The 16,815-nt window shown below is 40.4% G+C and overlaps 1 protein-coding gene across 1 annotated transcript; it reads left to right on the forward strand.

Moving 5' to 3' along the window:
- Nucleotides 1-325: 325 nt before the first annotated feature.
- Nucleotides 326-7,879, forward strand: LOC133624667 (toll-like receptor 7). The gene is made up of 2 exons (XM_061988552.1): nucleotides 326-419; nucleotides 4,177-7,879. Exons 1-2 carry the CDS (start codon nucleotides 417-419, stop codon nucleotides 7,315-7,317), a joined length of 3,144 nt encoding a protein of 1,047 aa, XP_061844536.1. The 5' UTR covers nucleotides 326-416; the 3' UTR covers nucleotides 7,318-7,879.
- The last annotated feature ends 8,936 nt before the right edge of the window (nucleotides 7,880-16,815 follow it).

Here is a 16,815-nt window from a genome sequence, read left to right on the forward strand (position 1 = left end):
TAAAATAGATATCATGAAATGCTAAAAATAAACAAAATCAACCACTAAACTTCCAAATCTAAAAAACTGTTAACATCAATTAGCAGTTTCTGTCCCTCATTTTTTGCAGATTACAGTAAAAATGGGGGAGGGGGGAAAGAAGGAACTTAAACTTCTGCAAATCTTAATTGCCTCACGTGAGTGTTACTCTTACATAAGGCATTTGTATTACAGATGATTAATCTCCTCCTTTGGAGTTCAGCTGAAAAGAATTTTCAACAGAGTACTGATTATTGCTGTAGTCTTGAGTAAGTTATGTTATGTTGTACACTACTCCACACCTAAGATAAACCAGCTGGGACTTAGACTGTTTTCTTCTGTTCTGACCTATCACCTTCTGCAGCAACAAATTTGCCAGACCTAGAAGAACAAAGAAAATGGTAGGTTAAACTTTTATTTTAAATCTATTCTTAGATGTCTTTGATCAGAATTGCTGTGGAAGACTTTCAAGAACATAACCTCCTTTTCTACTTTCTAAATGTTCAAGTTTTCTGTTGTGTCTATAAGCTATGATACATAATGTCAGGGAAGGAAAGAGTTTATGTATACAAATTCTAAGTGGCTGTCATTTTTATGTACTACTGTGCTACAGAATGAGTATATTATCTTTTCTAATTGCAATAACTTCTGAGGTGTTCTTTTTTCTCTAGCCTTTCCCTTGTTCCCTCTTAAAATACGTATGAAACCCCTGCAGAAAAAATTCCTTCAGAAACACCTAGCTGTATTGTTTCCGAACATTTCAAGAATACTCTAAATCATAGAATCACAGGCTAGTTTTGTCAGGAAGAGACCTTTAAGATCATCGAATCCAGTCTTTGTCCCAGCGCTATCAAGTGCTACACCATTTCCTTAAGTACAACATCCACTTGTCTTTTAAACATCTCCAGGGACAGTGATTCCACCACCTCCCTGGGCAGTCCGTTCCCGTGCCTGACAACCCTTTTAGTAAAGAAATTCTGCCTCATATCCAGCCTAAACCAGTGCAACTTGAGGCTGTTTCCTCTTGTTCTAAGATTGTTTCCTCTTGTTCTATCATTAGATATCATAAACCATTATGGGTTTGTGCACATGCTAGTTAAGATCAGGAGATTAGTACTTATTGAAATGCTTACATAGCCAAGTGTAGATCACAGAGAAAAGGACGGTTCACATCCTTACCACCAGTTCCACTTCTAAACTAGCTTCTCATTGCAAAGACATTGCACAAATCAGCATTGCTTCTTTCCTCTAACTAAAAGAACCTTTTTTATTTCTTCCAGTACTGTAATAGACACAAGGTGTTACACGTGCAAATAGTTAGACACAGCACCAGAATGGAACAGTTTAGAGTTAAAATAGCCAATACATTAAAAGTGTACTTGGAAACAGAAATATATACAAAGAAATGAAGCACAAAGGAGCCAGGATGGAATTGCACTACCACTTAGGTTCCTAAAATTACTGTAAGATATGACAGTTCAAACCCTGAGACTTGCAAAGGTCTCAAAAGATTTTTTATTACTATCATTTTTTTTTTAAGAAGCCAATAAGCATATTTCAGAAGACATTTAAGTCCGAGATCCACTGCACCAAAGTTTAGGCACCTAAATTGGCAGTGTTAGTCTCCTTGGTACTCCTGACAGTGTAATGCGTGCACAGTCTCTGCAATTTCCCTGCCACCTCTCTGACACACCCAAACCAATGACACGTGCCTTGGCTAATGGCATTGGCCCATGGGGTTTGTTGGTGTGGTAAACCAAGAAATTTAGTTAGGCAGGAGCTGGGGCACTATGGACTATTCAGTTAGGACACAAACTCTTTTGGCTTTCATTACTCTTTTACATGCATCATATACTGTGTCCCTTGGAAAAGCACAAAGGTAAAATACTTACAAGAACATATTCAGAATTTTCTTTCAAAGAAAGAATTTCAGTTTCTCATGTAATCAATACCAATGGCAGAGACCTTATTCTCCATCCCACATTTGTACCCATACCAGGGAGGAAAAAGAGCTATAAAAACCAAGCATACCAAAACCTAGGATAGTGGGGGAAAATGAATGCATTTTGTCTTCCCTGAATTGGCTCCCTCTTTACTCTGATTATTCTTGTTCAACATTTCCATGCAAGTGCTTTCCTATGTGACAAAATCAGAAAAGTTAGCCATCCTCTAGAGTTAATGGATTAGACTGTACTGAAGACGCTGGGAAACTGTCTTACTCAGCAGCCTCTATCTGGATGAGTTTCCAAAGTGAGTTGCTGCAAAACAAATGAAGCTTATTTTGATTCTTAACAAATATCTTTTTGAAGAGTTGCAAATAGTGAAATGCGATTTGATTGGCATAGCCTGGTTAGTCCAGGTTAGCTTTCCCTGACTACTCCTATGAGTGCTAGTCATGGCTACAAGCTGTGGTATTTTAGCTACCTTGATCTTTTTATGAAGATCTACTGTAAAGAAGAAAGCACCCTATCAGTTCCTGGCAATGAGAAAGGAAATGGTGGCAGCAGAATAGCAGTGGTGTAGTACGGTACCAGGACAGAGGGAATTCAAGGTCTGCAGTGGACTTGTACATTTTTCCCTTCTGTACTGAAGCTTTTAATTCACAAGCTGACTGAAAGCATCCCATGAGTGACTCCATTTGGCTGTTCAACCTAGACAGCAGAAGTGAGGTGACCTACAAGACTTGATCTGACATCTGTCACATCTGCTGCCCTGACAGTCACTACAGCACTCCTTCAGGTCCAGGGGTCCATGGGTAGATTTCACAAGTTGTCTAAGGGAACACAGAAACACAAAGTTATACAGTGCACACGGTTGTCCAAGTCCACAGAGCGTACCACAGGAAGCCTCAGTAGATCTCCAATTCTGTGTCACTTGCAAGGCACATCTTAGGCAACACTCAGCAGGCTTTTCACATACTGTTAGAGAAGGTCTCTACATGGTTTTGAAAACATACACTAGATATTCAGTGAATATAGATTTTCACTATATAAAGACTGTGGAATTTTACTTTGCTCATTTATGCTATTTAATGTTTAATACCACTTATTTCCTCTTAGAAAACAAAAATTAAAGGATATGTAGTGATTAATCACCTGTCATCATTTTTTTAGTAGATTTTTTTGGTCATAGAATCACAGAATCATAGGGGTTGGAAGTGACCTATAAAAATCATGTAATCCAACCCCCTACTCAAGTAGCCCTGCCCAGATAAGGTCACATAGGAATGCGTTTACATGGATTTTTAAGACCTCCAGAGGAGAGTCCACACCCTCCTTGGGCAGCCTGTACCAGGGCTCTCACATTGCCAAAGTAAAGCAGTTTTCCTGATGTTTAAGTGGAACTTTTTCTGTTCCAGCTTCATCCCATTACCCCTAGTCCTATCACTGGATGTTACAGAAAAAACTGTCACCTTGTCTTCCTGACATACACCTTTTAAATATTAAAGTATTAACAAAGCTCCCCCTCAGTCTCCTCTTCTCCAGGCTAAACAGCCCCAGTTCCCGCAGCCTTTCCTCATAAGGAAGATGCTCCAGTCCCCTGATCATCATGATGGCCCTGCGCTGGACTCTCTGCAGAAGTTCCCTGTCCCACCTGTGCTGGGGAGCCCAGAATTGGACACAGGACTCCAGATGAGGCCTCACCAGAACATAGTACAGGGGAAGCAGAACCTCCCTCAACCTGCTGGCCACACTCTTCCTGATACATCCCAGGATGCTATTGGTCTTTTTGGCCCCAAGGGCACATTGCTGGTTCATGGTTAGTTAACTATCACCCAAACTTCCCAGGTCTCTCTTTGCAGAGCTGCTCTCCAGTGAGTCAACCTGTAGCCTGTACTAGTTTATGGGTTTTTTCCCCTTGAATTGCAGGACTCTGCACTTGTATTTTTTGAACCTCATAAAGTTTATTTAGAGTGTGAAATTTATTTTAAAACTCTGACATTTAGTGATAAGAAAGTAAAGAATGCATTTGAAGAAATGCCAACATATGTACTTCCCAGATATATAATAGTACCCACACACTCATGTCTGTTCAGTGTGAGAGACAGGACCCCAGATTAGCTGTATATTTGGTCTGACCTGGGACATGATCGACATGGTGGCCTGAGAGATGGTTCCATTGTGTTACACTGATACCTCCCTATTCCCTTATTTTTAGGCACCTCGTGAAAAGATGTCAAATGCCTTGCCGTTTGTCTTGCTCTTCCTGTTTCCAATGCTGCTGTCAGGAGCTTGGTTTCCCAGAAGTTTACCCTGTGATGTCAAAGCCTCTGAAGGTACTGTGTCAGTGGACTGCACCGATCGGCGTCTCATAGAAGTCCCCAGTGGGATCCCTGCAAACGCTACCAACCTCACCCTGAATATTAACCATATCCCTCATATCTATCCCACATCCTTTGCTCATCTCCAGAATCTTGTGGAGATTGAATTCCGGTGCAACTGTGTGCCTGTCAGAATGGGGCCCAAAGATCGAGTGTGCAACAGGAGTCCAAAGATTGAGAATGGCACTTTTGCTGTCTTGACGAGGTTGAAGTCATTGTATTTGGATGCAAACCAGCTGTTGGAAGTACCCCGGGGCCTTCCCATGACTTTAAGTCTGCTGAGCCTGGAAGCAAACAGTATCTTTTCTATCCAAAAAGCCAACTTGTCAGAGCTAGGGAACATAGAAGTATTGTATCTGGGACAGAACTGCTACTACCGTAATCCGTGCAACGTTTCCTTTGAAATTGAAGAAACGGCCTTTCTGGAGCTGAAAAAGTTAACCATACTCTCCCTGAAGGCCAACAACTTGACTCGTGTTCCACCCAATTTGTCACCCACTTTAAAGGAATTCTATATCTACAATAACAGGATTCAGGTGATTGAAGAGCAGGACTTAAGTGGCCTTCACAACCTAGAAATTCTTGACCTCAGTGGCAATTGCCCACGTTGCTATAACGCCCCATATCCTTGTACTCCCTGCCCCAAGACCACCATTGAGATACACTCAAAGGCTTTCTATTCCCTGACAAATTTAAGAGTTTTGCGACTTCACAGCAATTCTCTTCAGAGCATACCCAGCAGCTGGTTTAAAAACACCAGGAACCTCAAAGAGCTTGACCTCTCCCAAAATTTCCTCATCAAGGAGATTGCAGACGCTCAGTTTTTGAAATTAATCCCCAGCCTTATGGTGCTTGATCTGTCCTTTAATTTTGAACTGAAGATGTATCCTTCATCCCTGAACCTGTCCAAGACATTTTCTTCCCTCTCTAATCTGGAAACACTGAGGCTCAGGGGCTGTGTCTTTAAAGAACTGAGAGCAAGAAATCTGGGTCCGTTGCTCAGCCTTCAAAATCTGACAGTCTTGGATCTTGGGACTAATTTTATTAGAGTTGCTGACCTGAACGTGTTCAAGCAATTCCCAGCTCTTAAGCTCATAGACCTCTCTGTGAATAAACTTTCACCTTCCTCAGGGGAAAGCAACTTTTATGGATTTTGCTCTAATCCTGGCATTTCAGTGGAGCAATACAACAGGCAAGTGTTGCAAGAGATGCATTATTTCAAGTATGATGTGTATGGGCGAAGTTGCAGGTCCAAAGACAAAGAGGCTGCTTCCTACCAATCTTCCGTTAAGGAAGACTGCCTGAAATATGGAGAAACTCTGGATTTAAGTAGAAATAACGTATTTTTTATTGATCCCCCAGACTTCCGTGGTCTTAGTTTCCTCAAATGCCTCAACTTGTCAGATAATGCAATAAGTCAAACTTTAAACGGAAGTGAATTCTCCTACTTGCCTGAATTGAAATACCTGGATTTCTCTAACAACAGGATTGATTTGCTGTATTCAACTGCTTTCAGTGAGCTAAAGGTTCTAGAAATTCTTGACCTGAGCAATAACAAGCATTATTTTCTGGCAGAGGGTGTTTCTCATGTGCTTAATTTTATGAAAAACCTGCCCCAACTGAAGAAGCTGATGATGAATGAGAATGAGATTTCCACCACCATTAACACAGGAATGGAAAGTCAGTCTCTTCAGATTTTGGAATTCCGAGGAAATCGTTTAGATGTTTTATGGAGAGATGGGAATGCCAAATACTTGTCATTCTTTCAGAACCTGACCAGCCTGGAACAATTGGATATTTCTTTCAACTCCCTCACTTTTGTGCCTCGTAGTGTCATTGAAGCTCTGCCTCTAGAACTCAAGGTCCTCAACTTAACCAACAATGGAATGAAGAAATTCACCTGGAACAGCCTCCAGTATCTGAAGAAGCTAGTAACTCTGGACCTCAGCAATAACCTTCTGGCTACTGTTCCCCAAGAACTGTCCAACTGCTCTTCAACACTCCGAGAACTGATGCTCCGGAACAACCGCATTACACGCCTGACCAAACATTTCCTCAGAGGCGCTTTTACCTTGACATACTTGGACCTCAGCTCAAACAAGATTGAAGTAATTAGGAAATCTAGCTTTCCTGAAAATGTCATTAACAACCTGAAGATGCTGCTTTTGCACAACAATCCTTTCAAGTGCAATTGTGATGCCGTGTGGTTTGTTTGGTGGATCAATCAGACTCAAGTGACTATTCCTCTTCTGGCCACAGACGTGACCTGTGCTGGCCCAGGGACACATAAAGGAAGGAGCGTGGTTTTCTTGGATCTGTACACTTGTGATCTGGACACCTCCTACGTCATCCTGTATGCTCTGTCAGCTTCCACTGTCCTGGGCTTTATGGTGGTCACAGTGATGAGCCACCTCTATTTCTGGGATGTGTGGTACAGTTACCATTACTGCACAGCCAAGTTGAAGGGCTATCGGCGTTTATCTCTGCCAGATGCTTGCTATGATGCTTTTATTGCCTATGACAGTAAAGATCCAGCTGTGAACGAGTGGGTGATGAACGAACTGGTTGAGAAGCTGGAAGATCAAAAAGCCAGACAGTTCAATTTGTGCCTGGAAGAAAGGGACTGGCTGCCAGGACAGGCAGTCTTTGACAACCTCTCCCAGAGCATTCATCTGAGCAAAAAGACCGTTTTTGTGCTGACCAATAAGTATATTAAAAGTGGCAGCTTCAAGACAACATTTTACATGGCCCACCAGCGACTTCTGGATGAAAAAATTGATGTCATTATCTTAATATTTCTTGAGAAGGTTTTGCAGAAGTCCCGATATGTCCGACTGAGGAAGAGGTTGTGCCAAAGTTCTGTCCTGGAATGGCCAACCAACCCTCGGTCTCAGCCCTACTTCTGGCAGTGCCTGAAAAACGCCATAGCTACGAGCAATATACTGGCCTACAACAAGCTGCTCCAAGAAACTGTTTAGCTCTGCCTTTCCCTGTAAATACTCTTATGTGGCACGGGGAGCACAAGATCCTAAACTTCATTTGGAGAAACTATTGAAGCATGGAGGACAAATGCAATTGTGATTTTTGTACCCCAAACCAAAATGCCCAGGTCACTTGTTTTGCCGTGACAAGACTGAAGCCAAACTGTCAGCAGCACAGATATTTAGCCGACCTGCTCCTTGCTTGGCGCTTATGACTGGCCAGCAAGAGAAGATGCACTACGACTGGAAGTGACTGGTTTAAAACAGAACCATCGCTTCCATCTTTCGGTTCACTGGATGCCTCCAGCATCTCCTGTGCTTGGGTCAAGCATGGGTAAGAGACTTGCTCAGCTTACTCTAGTACACAGACTTCAAGAGAAGATGCAGTACAACTGGAAGTGCCTGGCTTAGAATTACCACATCCATCTTTCCGTTCACTGAAGGTCTGCAACATCTCCTGTACTCAGTTTAAGCTTGAGTAAGACAGTTGCTCAGCTTTTTTAGCCAGGAGTTCGGCTGTGCCTAAAGGTGCTGCTGTTGAAATCACTGTTTGAGTAAATGTGACTTTAATAGAAAGTTACAGTTTCTGTATTTGATGTGTTTATGGAAAAGAAGAAAATATTTGTTTACATATTTGTCTCAGAAAATACTATAAGCAAAGTTCATGGTTTAGTTTTAAGATTTGGGAAATCTTAAAGATTGTCTTTGTATCATGGACTTAGAGCTGCTGAGCCCATTGTTTCTGCTGCAGTGGGCAACAGATCTAAATGCTAGGGAAAGGAAATTGTGGTGGGACTTTCAGGAGCTTGATGTGGTATAGGAGTTCCACTGCTGTGGCATTGTGAAATAGCTCCTAAATCTGATAAGAGTTGGAAGAATGTGTATGCATTAATATAAGGAGAAACAAATTCAGAATGGTTTGCAAGTTGTGGATCAGAAGAAATTACAAGGTCTTTGTGCAAAAAGCTGCCATGTGGGAGAGAGGAGTGGGAGCAAGACAGCAGATAGGCTGAGGGAAAACATGAGGCAGAAGGAGAAATCAAGTAAAACAAAGAGGAAGGAGAAAGAAAGAGAAGAAGATAAAAAGAAAGAAAAGAAAGTGGCAGAGAGGGAAAGAATGGAGAAGATTGGTTGACTAGACCAGTCTTACAAGAAAAACACCATCTCTCTGATCTCTAGGAGCTCTCTGGCAGTCCAGAGCAGCCTCAAGCCCTCCTTCATTTCCATATTCCTCAGTCTGCTGGGGCATCTTTAAAAATCTGAGTTTGGAATGGGTTTGAGTTTAGAGACATTTTGAAAAAGGGAAGAAACACTGTGCAGAAACCTAAACACTTGGGCCATTTCCCTGCTCCAGTTCCCAGCTCAGCCTCATCAAATACATGTCAACTTTTTAGCTGAAGACTTTCATAATGGCAGCCTAAACCTCTGTATGTGACACAAGCAGACTCTCTGTTTGCTGTGATGGTCTCTGTTTTGAGAGGAACAGTGTCCTGTCACCTTGCCAATGCTCCTGTCCACTGTGCAGTCCAGGCAATTTCTTTTCTCTCTGACAGCTTCTTCTCTCCCTTTTTCTTTTCTGGCAATGGTTATGGGTGTCAGCTCTGGCTGATGGGCAGACAATACTCCTAACTGCTTTGAATCTGCTTATTTCAGCTGCCTCCTGTGTTTCTTCACCTCCCTATTGTGCTTGGTGCTTTCTTTAAATAGTCTCTTTTCTATTTATATGTAGGCAACTAGACAGATAAGAACACAAGCACAAACAGGAAATCCAAGCTTCATATAATAATATTACAGATAACAATGGGATTTTTTTTCCTCCCATTTTTTCACAGCATTTTGGTTGATTAAGAAGAAAAGAAAGCAAAGGAAGAAGTTTTGGTTGAAAATATTGGCAGTTTTATGGTTGTATTTTAAAAATATGCATTTTATTAATTTATTTCTTTGATGGGTCTGTTTGTAAGCTTAAACAATCTGTCTCTAAATATTCTTACACAAGCTGTATCGTGACTCTTTTAATAAGGTAATGTTTGAAACAGGAGCTCCAGCTTTTCTGTTACTCCCAAACCATTTCTACTCAGAGGAGACTGCCTCTCTTGGCCTAGTTGAATAGGGAAGGGACACAAGGTGACCTGGCCTTTCCAAGGTTGAGGGAAGAAGTATTTCGTCCTCTTCCATTGAGAAACACCCAAAGGATGAATATGGCTTGAGTAGCAATTCATGTTGTGTACAAAAGTCTGAGCTTATGGTATGGCAAGAGATTTATGTGTGCTGCAGCGCAAGATCACCGAGAGGCCAAGGATGCTGTATCAACACTTTTGTGAGTACCCAAGAGAGATGGTGAACAGTGCTGTAGTCTACAGTGAGTGCTGGCATGGCAGTGCCCACTGCCATTCTTGGCTAGTACCAACACCTTCAGGAAAAGACCCCACAACTATTTCATGTGACAAAATTATTTCCAGTTCCTGAACCCTTCCCATGCAAAAAACATATCCAGAGGAATAAGAAGTGATCAAGGAAGACTGTAACACCAAGGTGTTCTGTGTCCCGAGACACTCCTGGGTCGTTGCCATTCTCTAGGAAGGAGTTACCAGCTCATCTAGCTAAGGTGGGATTACGTTCTTCACTCTGAATGCTTCAGGGTATGCTAGAAGGGGGCCACATGCTATCCAGGACTCTGTGTGTATTACAAACTGAAGATAACCTCTGTACTCATAGGACAGATAGGTTTGGGGCTTTTTTAAGGTAATGTAATACAAAGTAGCTAAGAGCATTTCATTTGTGGACACAAAACAATCTGAATTTAGCTTAATTAGGTATATAGCTAAGAAATGCCTCATACAGGCATGCCCTCCATTCCTCTTGAAATCTTTTTGTTTTTATAATGAAACACCACCAAAAAGGCAGGAGTTATTTGAAAGATTTAGAGTAATAAATTATTGTTTTACCATTTGAGGATTTTAACCTTGGATCTTGTTTGCCTGGTTGGTGTGGTTGTGGATGACCATTTTGGTTTTATTTTGTTTTGGTGTGCACCTCAGTTGGGTCTGGAAAGGGAAAGGGAAGGACAAGGGTGCTGTCAGTGAGTGGTAGGTAGGCATATCAGCTCAGATCAGTGGTAGCTAGGAGAGGCACACGTTGCCTCTAAAAGGATAACTCCAAGTTTTCAAACATTGTAAAACAAATCCCAGAGTAACTGACGCACATGAAGAATAAGTTTTGACATGACTTTAGTTGTGTAATATTTGTCTTCCACTCTACACATCCTATTTTCTCATCTGTTGCAATTAAGAATAAAGTTACAAGTTTGGGCAATGCTTCCTAATCACATCCTTAAGGACTAGGAAAAAGTCTGTAAAATTTTTCTCTGATACAGTTGACACACACATTTAAGGAGTAAATCAAAGACAAGAGTTTCCCTCTTAGTGCTGCTCCTTCCCAGATGCTCCACTTCAACTTCCCTTGACTGGGTATGAATTAAACCCTGCTTTGAAGTGATATCCAGACATGTGAAGTGCCTGGCAGAAAAGCTAATCTTCTGGACTGCAGGCATTTTTGATTTTTAATTTCCTTTGAGACTGAAGTGTCTGTACTTGTGCATATGCATACGCTCTGATGGGTGATGTGCACCTTTTCTGGCTCTAACCGTAGTCCCAGAGCCCTTGTCAGCAGGGGAGCAGCTCTGCAGGTGACAGGCATAGAGGAGAACCACCTCTGCAGAGAGCAGCTGTGGCAGAGCTCAGCTTTGCAGCAGCTCAGAACTTCTGAAGCTCTACCCTTTAGTCGAAGATGCACATTTGAAAAAAAAATCTGCTTTAAAAAAAAAAAAGTTATTTTTATTGTCATGGAACACAACAAAGATTCTTCAAAGTACTTTGATTTCATTAAACTTTGTCAACAACATACCGAAGTCAGTTAATAATTCTCACAGAAAGAAAGAACGTGGTTTACATGTGGGGACTGCTCCCCTCCTCCCCGGAAATATAGCTTTTAAGGCAAGCTAAATATATAACTAGCTCTAAAGAAAGAGGAACCTAAGAGCACAAAAGAAACATATTTTCTCAACATAGTAGTCTGTTCTCAGGAGCAAAAGAAATTAACCAACAGTCCCAGTCTAGCACTGTTTTGAAGTATTTTCTTGTATTAGCAATTTCAGATGCAATGAATGACTTCCTAATATATATCGAGAAAGTAGTTGTTCCCCTTGGATAAGGCAATCCTTCCTTTCAAAAAGAAAAACAAAACAAAACAAAACAAAACAAAACTCTCGTTTTCTAGTCTCTCATTGAAAGGCACTTCAAACTTGTGTGGGTGATACTGTGAATGGAGGACCAGTAAGGGAAAAGGGCAAATGCACTGCTTGCCCACCAAAATTAAGAGGGAGCAGCACATGGTACTTAAATCCAAATCATACCTCAAGCAAGCCTCTCCTTTCCTCCCTGGGAGGAGCCAGACTGTCCCCCTGGGAAACCCAGAGGAGATATCTTCCTCCTGTAGTATCTGGCACTGGGAAAGATAAAGGGGTGGTGCAAATGCCCCCAACTGTCAACTCTTCAGTCTAGATTGTCCTTGCATAAGACAACCTACTACAGATTCCCAAGTGCTCTCTAATGTTGCTTCATCAGGAAAACTAAAGCTCATGGTTTTGGTCACTAGGATCAATCATTTTCTCATATCTACCTACACAGACTTTTCTAAGAGGACTCAGCATGAAATTTAAAGGTAAAGTTGGCACAACAAAGCCTAAGCCTCTTTGGCAATTGTCCTCTTTGGCTGGAGCTAGGTTTGCCATTTCACTAAATACAAGCTTGAGAAGAGTGAGCAGAAGTGAGTATTGAAGAACAAGGGAAATTCTTCAGACTCTAAATGACTACATAAATCAAAGATGAACTAATCAGGATATCATGAAAAGAGCACTTACTACCTTATTGCCTTCTGAATACACTATGTTCTTTTCCTCTCATTTCCAGCTTCTTCTCTGTGTGTCTTTAACTGTAATTTATTGAGATTTATTTTCTATTGCATAATTTGCAAGGGAAAACATTTATTTTATCTCCGGCTTACAAATTCCTGATAAGTAAAATTATTTCTGATAACCTCTCCCTATCTCTCTCTCTCTCTCTGTCTTCTTGTCTCTTAATATTTTGTCAAGCCCACAGCAGAACATAGTAGTTGTTATGCCTTAGTAATATCATGTAGTTATTTTTCTTGGCCAGAATAGGAAAATGTCTTGTAATATAACTGAGTGAAAAGTGCATGTTGACAAAATGAAGAAACTGGAATCTGAATTTGATATATTTTTGTTCTTGATAAAGAGTATTGTTGAGTCAGACAGTTAATGAATCCTTACTTTCCTTTGCCTGCTGATCATCTCGCGCCTGCCCACCCATTGCCTGGATATGATGAGTTTACTTATTTTTCTTAATACTTTTTATCCATCTCCTCCCTTATCTCACTTTGACTCCCTGGTTTATGGGGGCTTTTTCTGCTGAGTAAACTAGTTGATTCAACATTCATCTCAAATGTCTATATTCTCTATGGTCATTATGTTTTGTCCTAATTTTATATGACAAAATAGCTTAAGCTAGTTATTCAGTATGAGATATTTTATATATGTTCATACACATTGAAAGAAAGCATATCCAGGAAACAGCTTCATATCATTTTACATTGATGCAGAAGACACACACCTATATTGTATATCCAGACACATTCCTGCATCTCTCTGCATTAAATGCCAGCATCTATTTGTCATTTCTACAAGTAAACAGGTATATCCTTTAGCATAAATCCATATTTAAACTTTTTTTTGTTAATTACGGAAGTGGTTTGTGTGATTGTGCCTGATGGTGTTGTTTAGGAATAGCTAGGCCAGAGAATTGCATTAATTTTCAGATTTGTTGCTGCATACGATCCAGCTGTTAAGGTAAATAATTTTTGAATTATCAGTGTAGAGGACTTGAAAACATTTTTCATCACTAAATCTTTATCTTTAGGATAATTCCTGATTTAGTGGAGAGACTTTGAAGGGTTGCAGTAGCTAAAGCAAATGCTTACTACATGTTTTATTCATGTGAAAGGTGTTTGATTGCCCTCAAGTCAATGGCCAGACTACAATCTACTAACTTCACTTTTGTTACCTCAATACAGAGTATGAGCAAACTGCTTGATCTATACTACAGGAATGATACCTTATTTTAATATGTGAAAAGTAGCATCAGCAAGCTTTGAGTTTACGTGAGGTCTGTGAGACATAGAGAGGAACTAGAGAAATGGTACATCCTAAAACCATGACAATTTTGAGAGTATTGAAGAAATTTCTCACAAGGATTTCAGCAATTTTGAGAACCTTCAGATTTTGATATAGGACTGGAATTGGCATATTAAGCCCAAAGAATCAACCCATGAGAGATCTCCAGCCTCTGTATAGATTAGATACCAATTTCTCAAGTTTAAAAAAGTTAAAAGAATTGCATCTTAATGGCAGTGATTACTGAAGACAGTACCCAGAGGCCTTCTACCTACTGTTACCCAGCTAAGACTCATCCAGAAGCATCTTCTCCATTAACAACGTTTTCTTAGCACTGCAGTCTTGAAGGAAAAGGGTGGGGATTAGAATTGGTGCTTTAGTGACCCCCTATGGAATTTTTTTTCCTCTTGGAATTTGGGGATGTCCTACTCTCACAAACATGACTGTGTTGTTACTGTCACACAGTGACCTGACCTCGGTGTCATTCTGCCTACCTGAACCTCTGCAGCACCTTGACCTGAGTCATAATACCTTAACGTTACTTTTCCATTTTAATCTTGCTCTGGAAATCCTCCTGGTCAAATGCATCCCTAATAAAGCAAATTTTAATTCTGACTCCCTGAACTCCCTGCTATCTGCTTTCAGAAACTGACAGAGCTGTGAATGCATTCCTTTTTCTTCTGACTTCCTCACATGGGTTCATCTGCTCTGGAGGAACAGGATTTATCTTTCAATTACCAGAAGCAAATCTGCTTGCAGTATTGAAACTTTTCTCAACACTTATCTCTAAAATCATTGAAGTTAAAGGAAATTATCATTGAAGTCATTATGTGAGAGGAAAGCAAATCACACATAAACTTCTATTTACCCTTAGAAAGCTAAATGTCCTTGATCTGGGTCCAAACTTTATTAGGAAAGCTGATATGTCTGTCCAAGGAGTTTCATAACCTCACAGACCTATCCCTGAAAGCAAATAAAATATTCTGACAACAAAGGAAACAGTATTTTTCCCAAATACATGAGAAAAAAAGGCAACTTGACAGGTAATTTTTATAGCTGGAAGTAGAAAAGCAAGTCATATGCATTACTTAAATGTTGTGATAGTGAATAAGAAAAAATGTGCCATTCAGAAAAAAGGCATTTTAAATCATATCAGAAAGTCTTGAATTTGGGTCTAAAAATCCTGTTCTTCATTTATGCAAATCAATTTAAAGATGTTAAGAGTATAACTTCTTTTAATTTTTCTTCAAATGTCCTTGATGAGGCCTTCAATGACACTGAATTAATTTTTAACTTGAACTATAATATTTACATACGTCTCGACAAATTGGATTTCACCAGTTGCTTTGCATTTAAAGAATTACATAATCTTGAGGTAGTAGACCCCAGCTATAACAAACGATACCTTTTGCTGGCACATTTGGAATAGAACCTCCTGAACATTCCTGAAGTAAAAGTTTTCAATTCACACTTGAATGAGATTTCTCCATCAGTAACAACATCTGAGCTAAGTTCAAAAATTAGACTGTTTAGATAGGTCTCATTGTATGCAGAAATAGAGACATGTATAGGTTTGATTAAGCATCTAAAACAAGGGCAGGGCCACCAAGATGATCCAGGGACTGGAACATCTTTCATATGAGGAAAGGCTGCAGGAACTGCGGCTTTTTAGTTTGGAGAAGAGGAGACTGAGGGGAGATCTTATTAACATTTATAAATATCTAAAGGTGGGTGTCAGGAGGTTCGGACATCCCTTTTTTTCTATAGTAGCTAGCAACAGGACAAGGGGTAATGGGATGAAGCTGCAACACAAAAAGTTCCACTTAAATATAAGACAAAACTATTTCACTGTGAGGGTGACGGAGCAGCGGCACAGGCTGCCCAGAGGGGTTGTGGAGGCTCTTTTCTTGGAGGTCTTCAAGACCCGCCTGGACATGTTCCTATGCGACCTGATCTAGGTGACCCTGCTTCTGCAGGGGAGTTGGACTAGATGATGTCTAAAGGTCCCTTGCAACCTCTACCATTCTATGATTCTGATTCTAAAATATCTAACACATTTAAACTTTTCTTCTAATGGACTTTTATATATCCCTCTGATGACACTTGAAAATCTGCCAAGTATCTTAAGTGAACTGTATCTCAATAACAACTGAGTACACACTTTCATCTGGGAAAAACAAAATCCATGAAGCTGTTAGATTTGAGTCAGAATCAATTACAGATCGCTGTACAGTTAAATACTACTATACAATTACACGCAGCTGCCTCACACTCCGAGATATACCAAAGTTGCTAAAATTTCTATTAAGTTTCTATTAAGTGGAATAGTAGTCCACTATATTAAGAGTTAATTTGTAACCTACTGCAAGCCTTAGACAAGATAACATTCCTATAGGAAATTATACATGTTACCTTATATCAGAAGAGAACTGTTTTCATTTCACCCGCTCATTCCAGAAAACCAAAATGCTAGTCTTGTATCATCTGCGTTAATTCAGTCAACCAAGCACACATGTTGCATACAGTCACAGAATCACAGCATAATAGGGGTTGGAAGGGATCTCTAGAGATCATCTAGTCCAATCCCCTGCTAAAGCAATGTTTGCACACAAAAAAACAACATGAAAAGTGTTGTGGCTGTGGCCCTGTGGCACCTGCCAGAGTTACTCCTGGCCAGGATGGAGCTATTAAAATATTATCAATTAGCCACTCTCAATGTTATAGACTGCTATAAAAAAAAATCCCTCAATCTAGAAATGTCACAAATTTCCATTTTATTGAAGTTTTATGCTGTCTTTTTCAGCCATGTGCCTGTTGGACTGTTGTATGCAGCACAGCCACTGTAGTAATTTTATCTTGTTCCAATGCTTACTGTAGAAGAACACTTTCCTCCTGAAAGTGCTGTTTTGTCTCAGCCAGTTGCAAAGCAACTTGTGAAAAGGTCAAATGTAGACATCTGTATGTTACCAATTGAATCCTACTGCTATGGTAGGACTTTATCTGTTACATGGGCACTTAAGGCTAATTGCTAAGCTTGTTCACAGCCCGCAGTGGCAAACATCTGTAATGTAAACCTTCAACCAAGTCAACTATGCAGAGCCTTGTGGTGAGCGTTTCAAACGCACACGCTCACAGTTCTTCCTCCCTCACTTATGGCCAGCCTCTGCCTTCTCCACACTGTGCTGGGACATGTCCACAAACAGCAGTTCTCCATTCCTGAGATCATCCTTCCTATGATCAGTTCTTCT

This window comes from Colius striatus, chromosome 1 (assembly GCF_028858725.1).
Source record: "Colius striatus isolate bColStr4 chromosome 1, bColStr4.1.hap1, whole genome shotgun sequence".
NCBI classification, from domain to species: domain Eukaryota; kingdom Metazoa; phylum Chordata; class Aves; order Coliiformes; family Coliidae; genus Colius; species Colius striatus.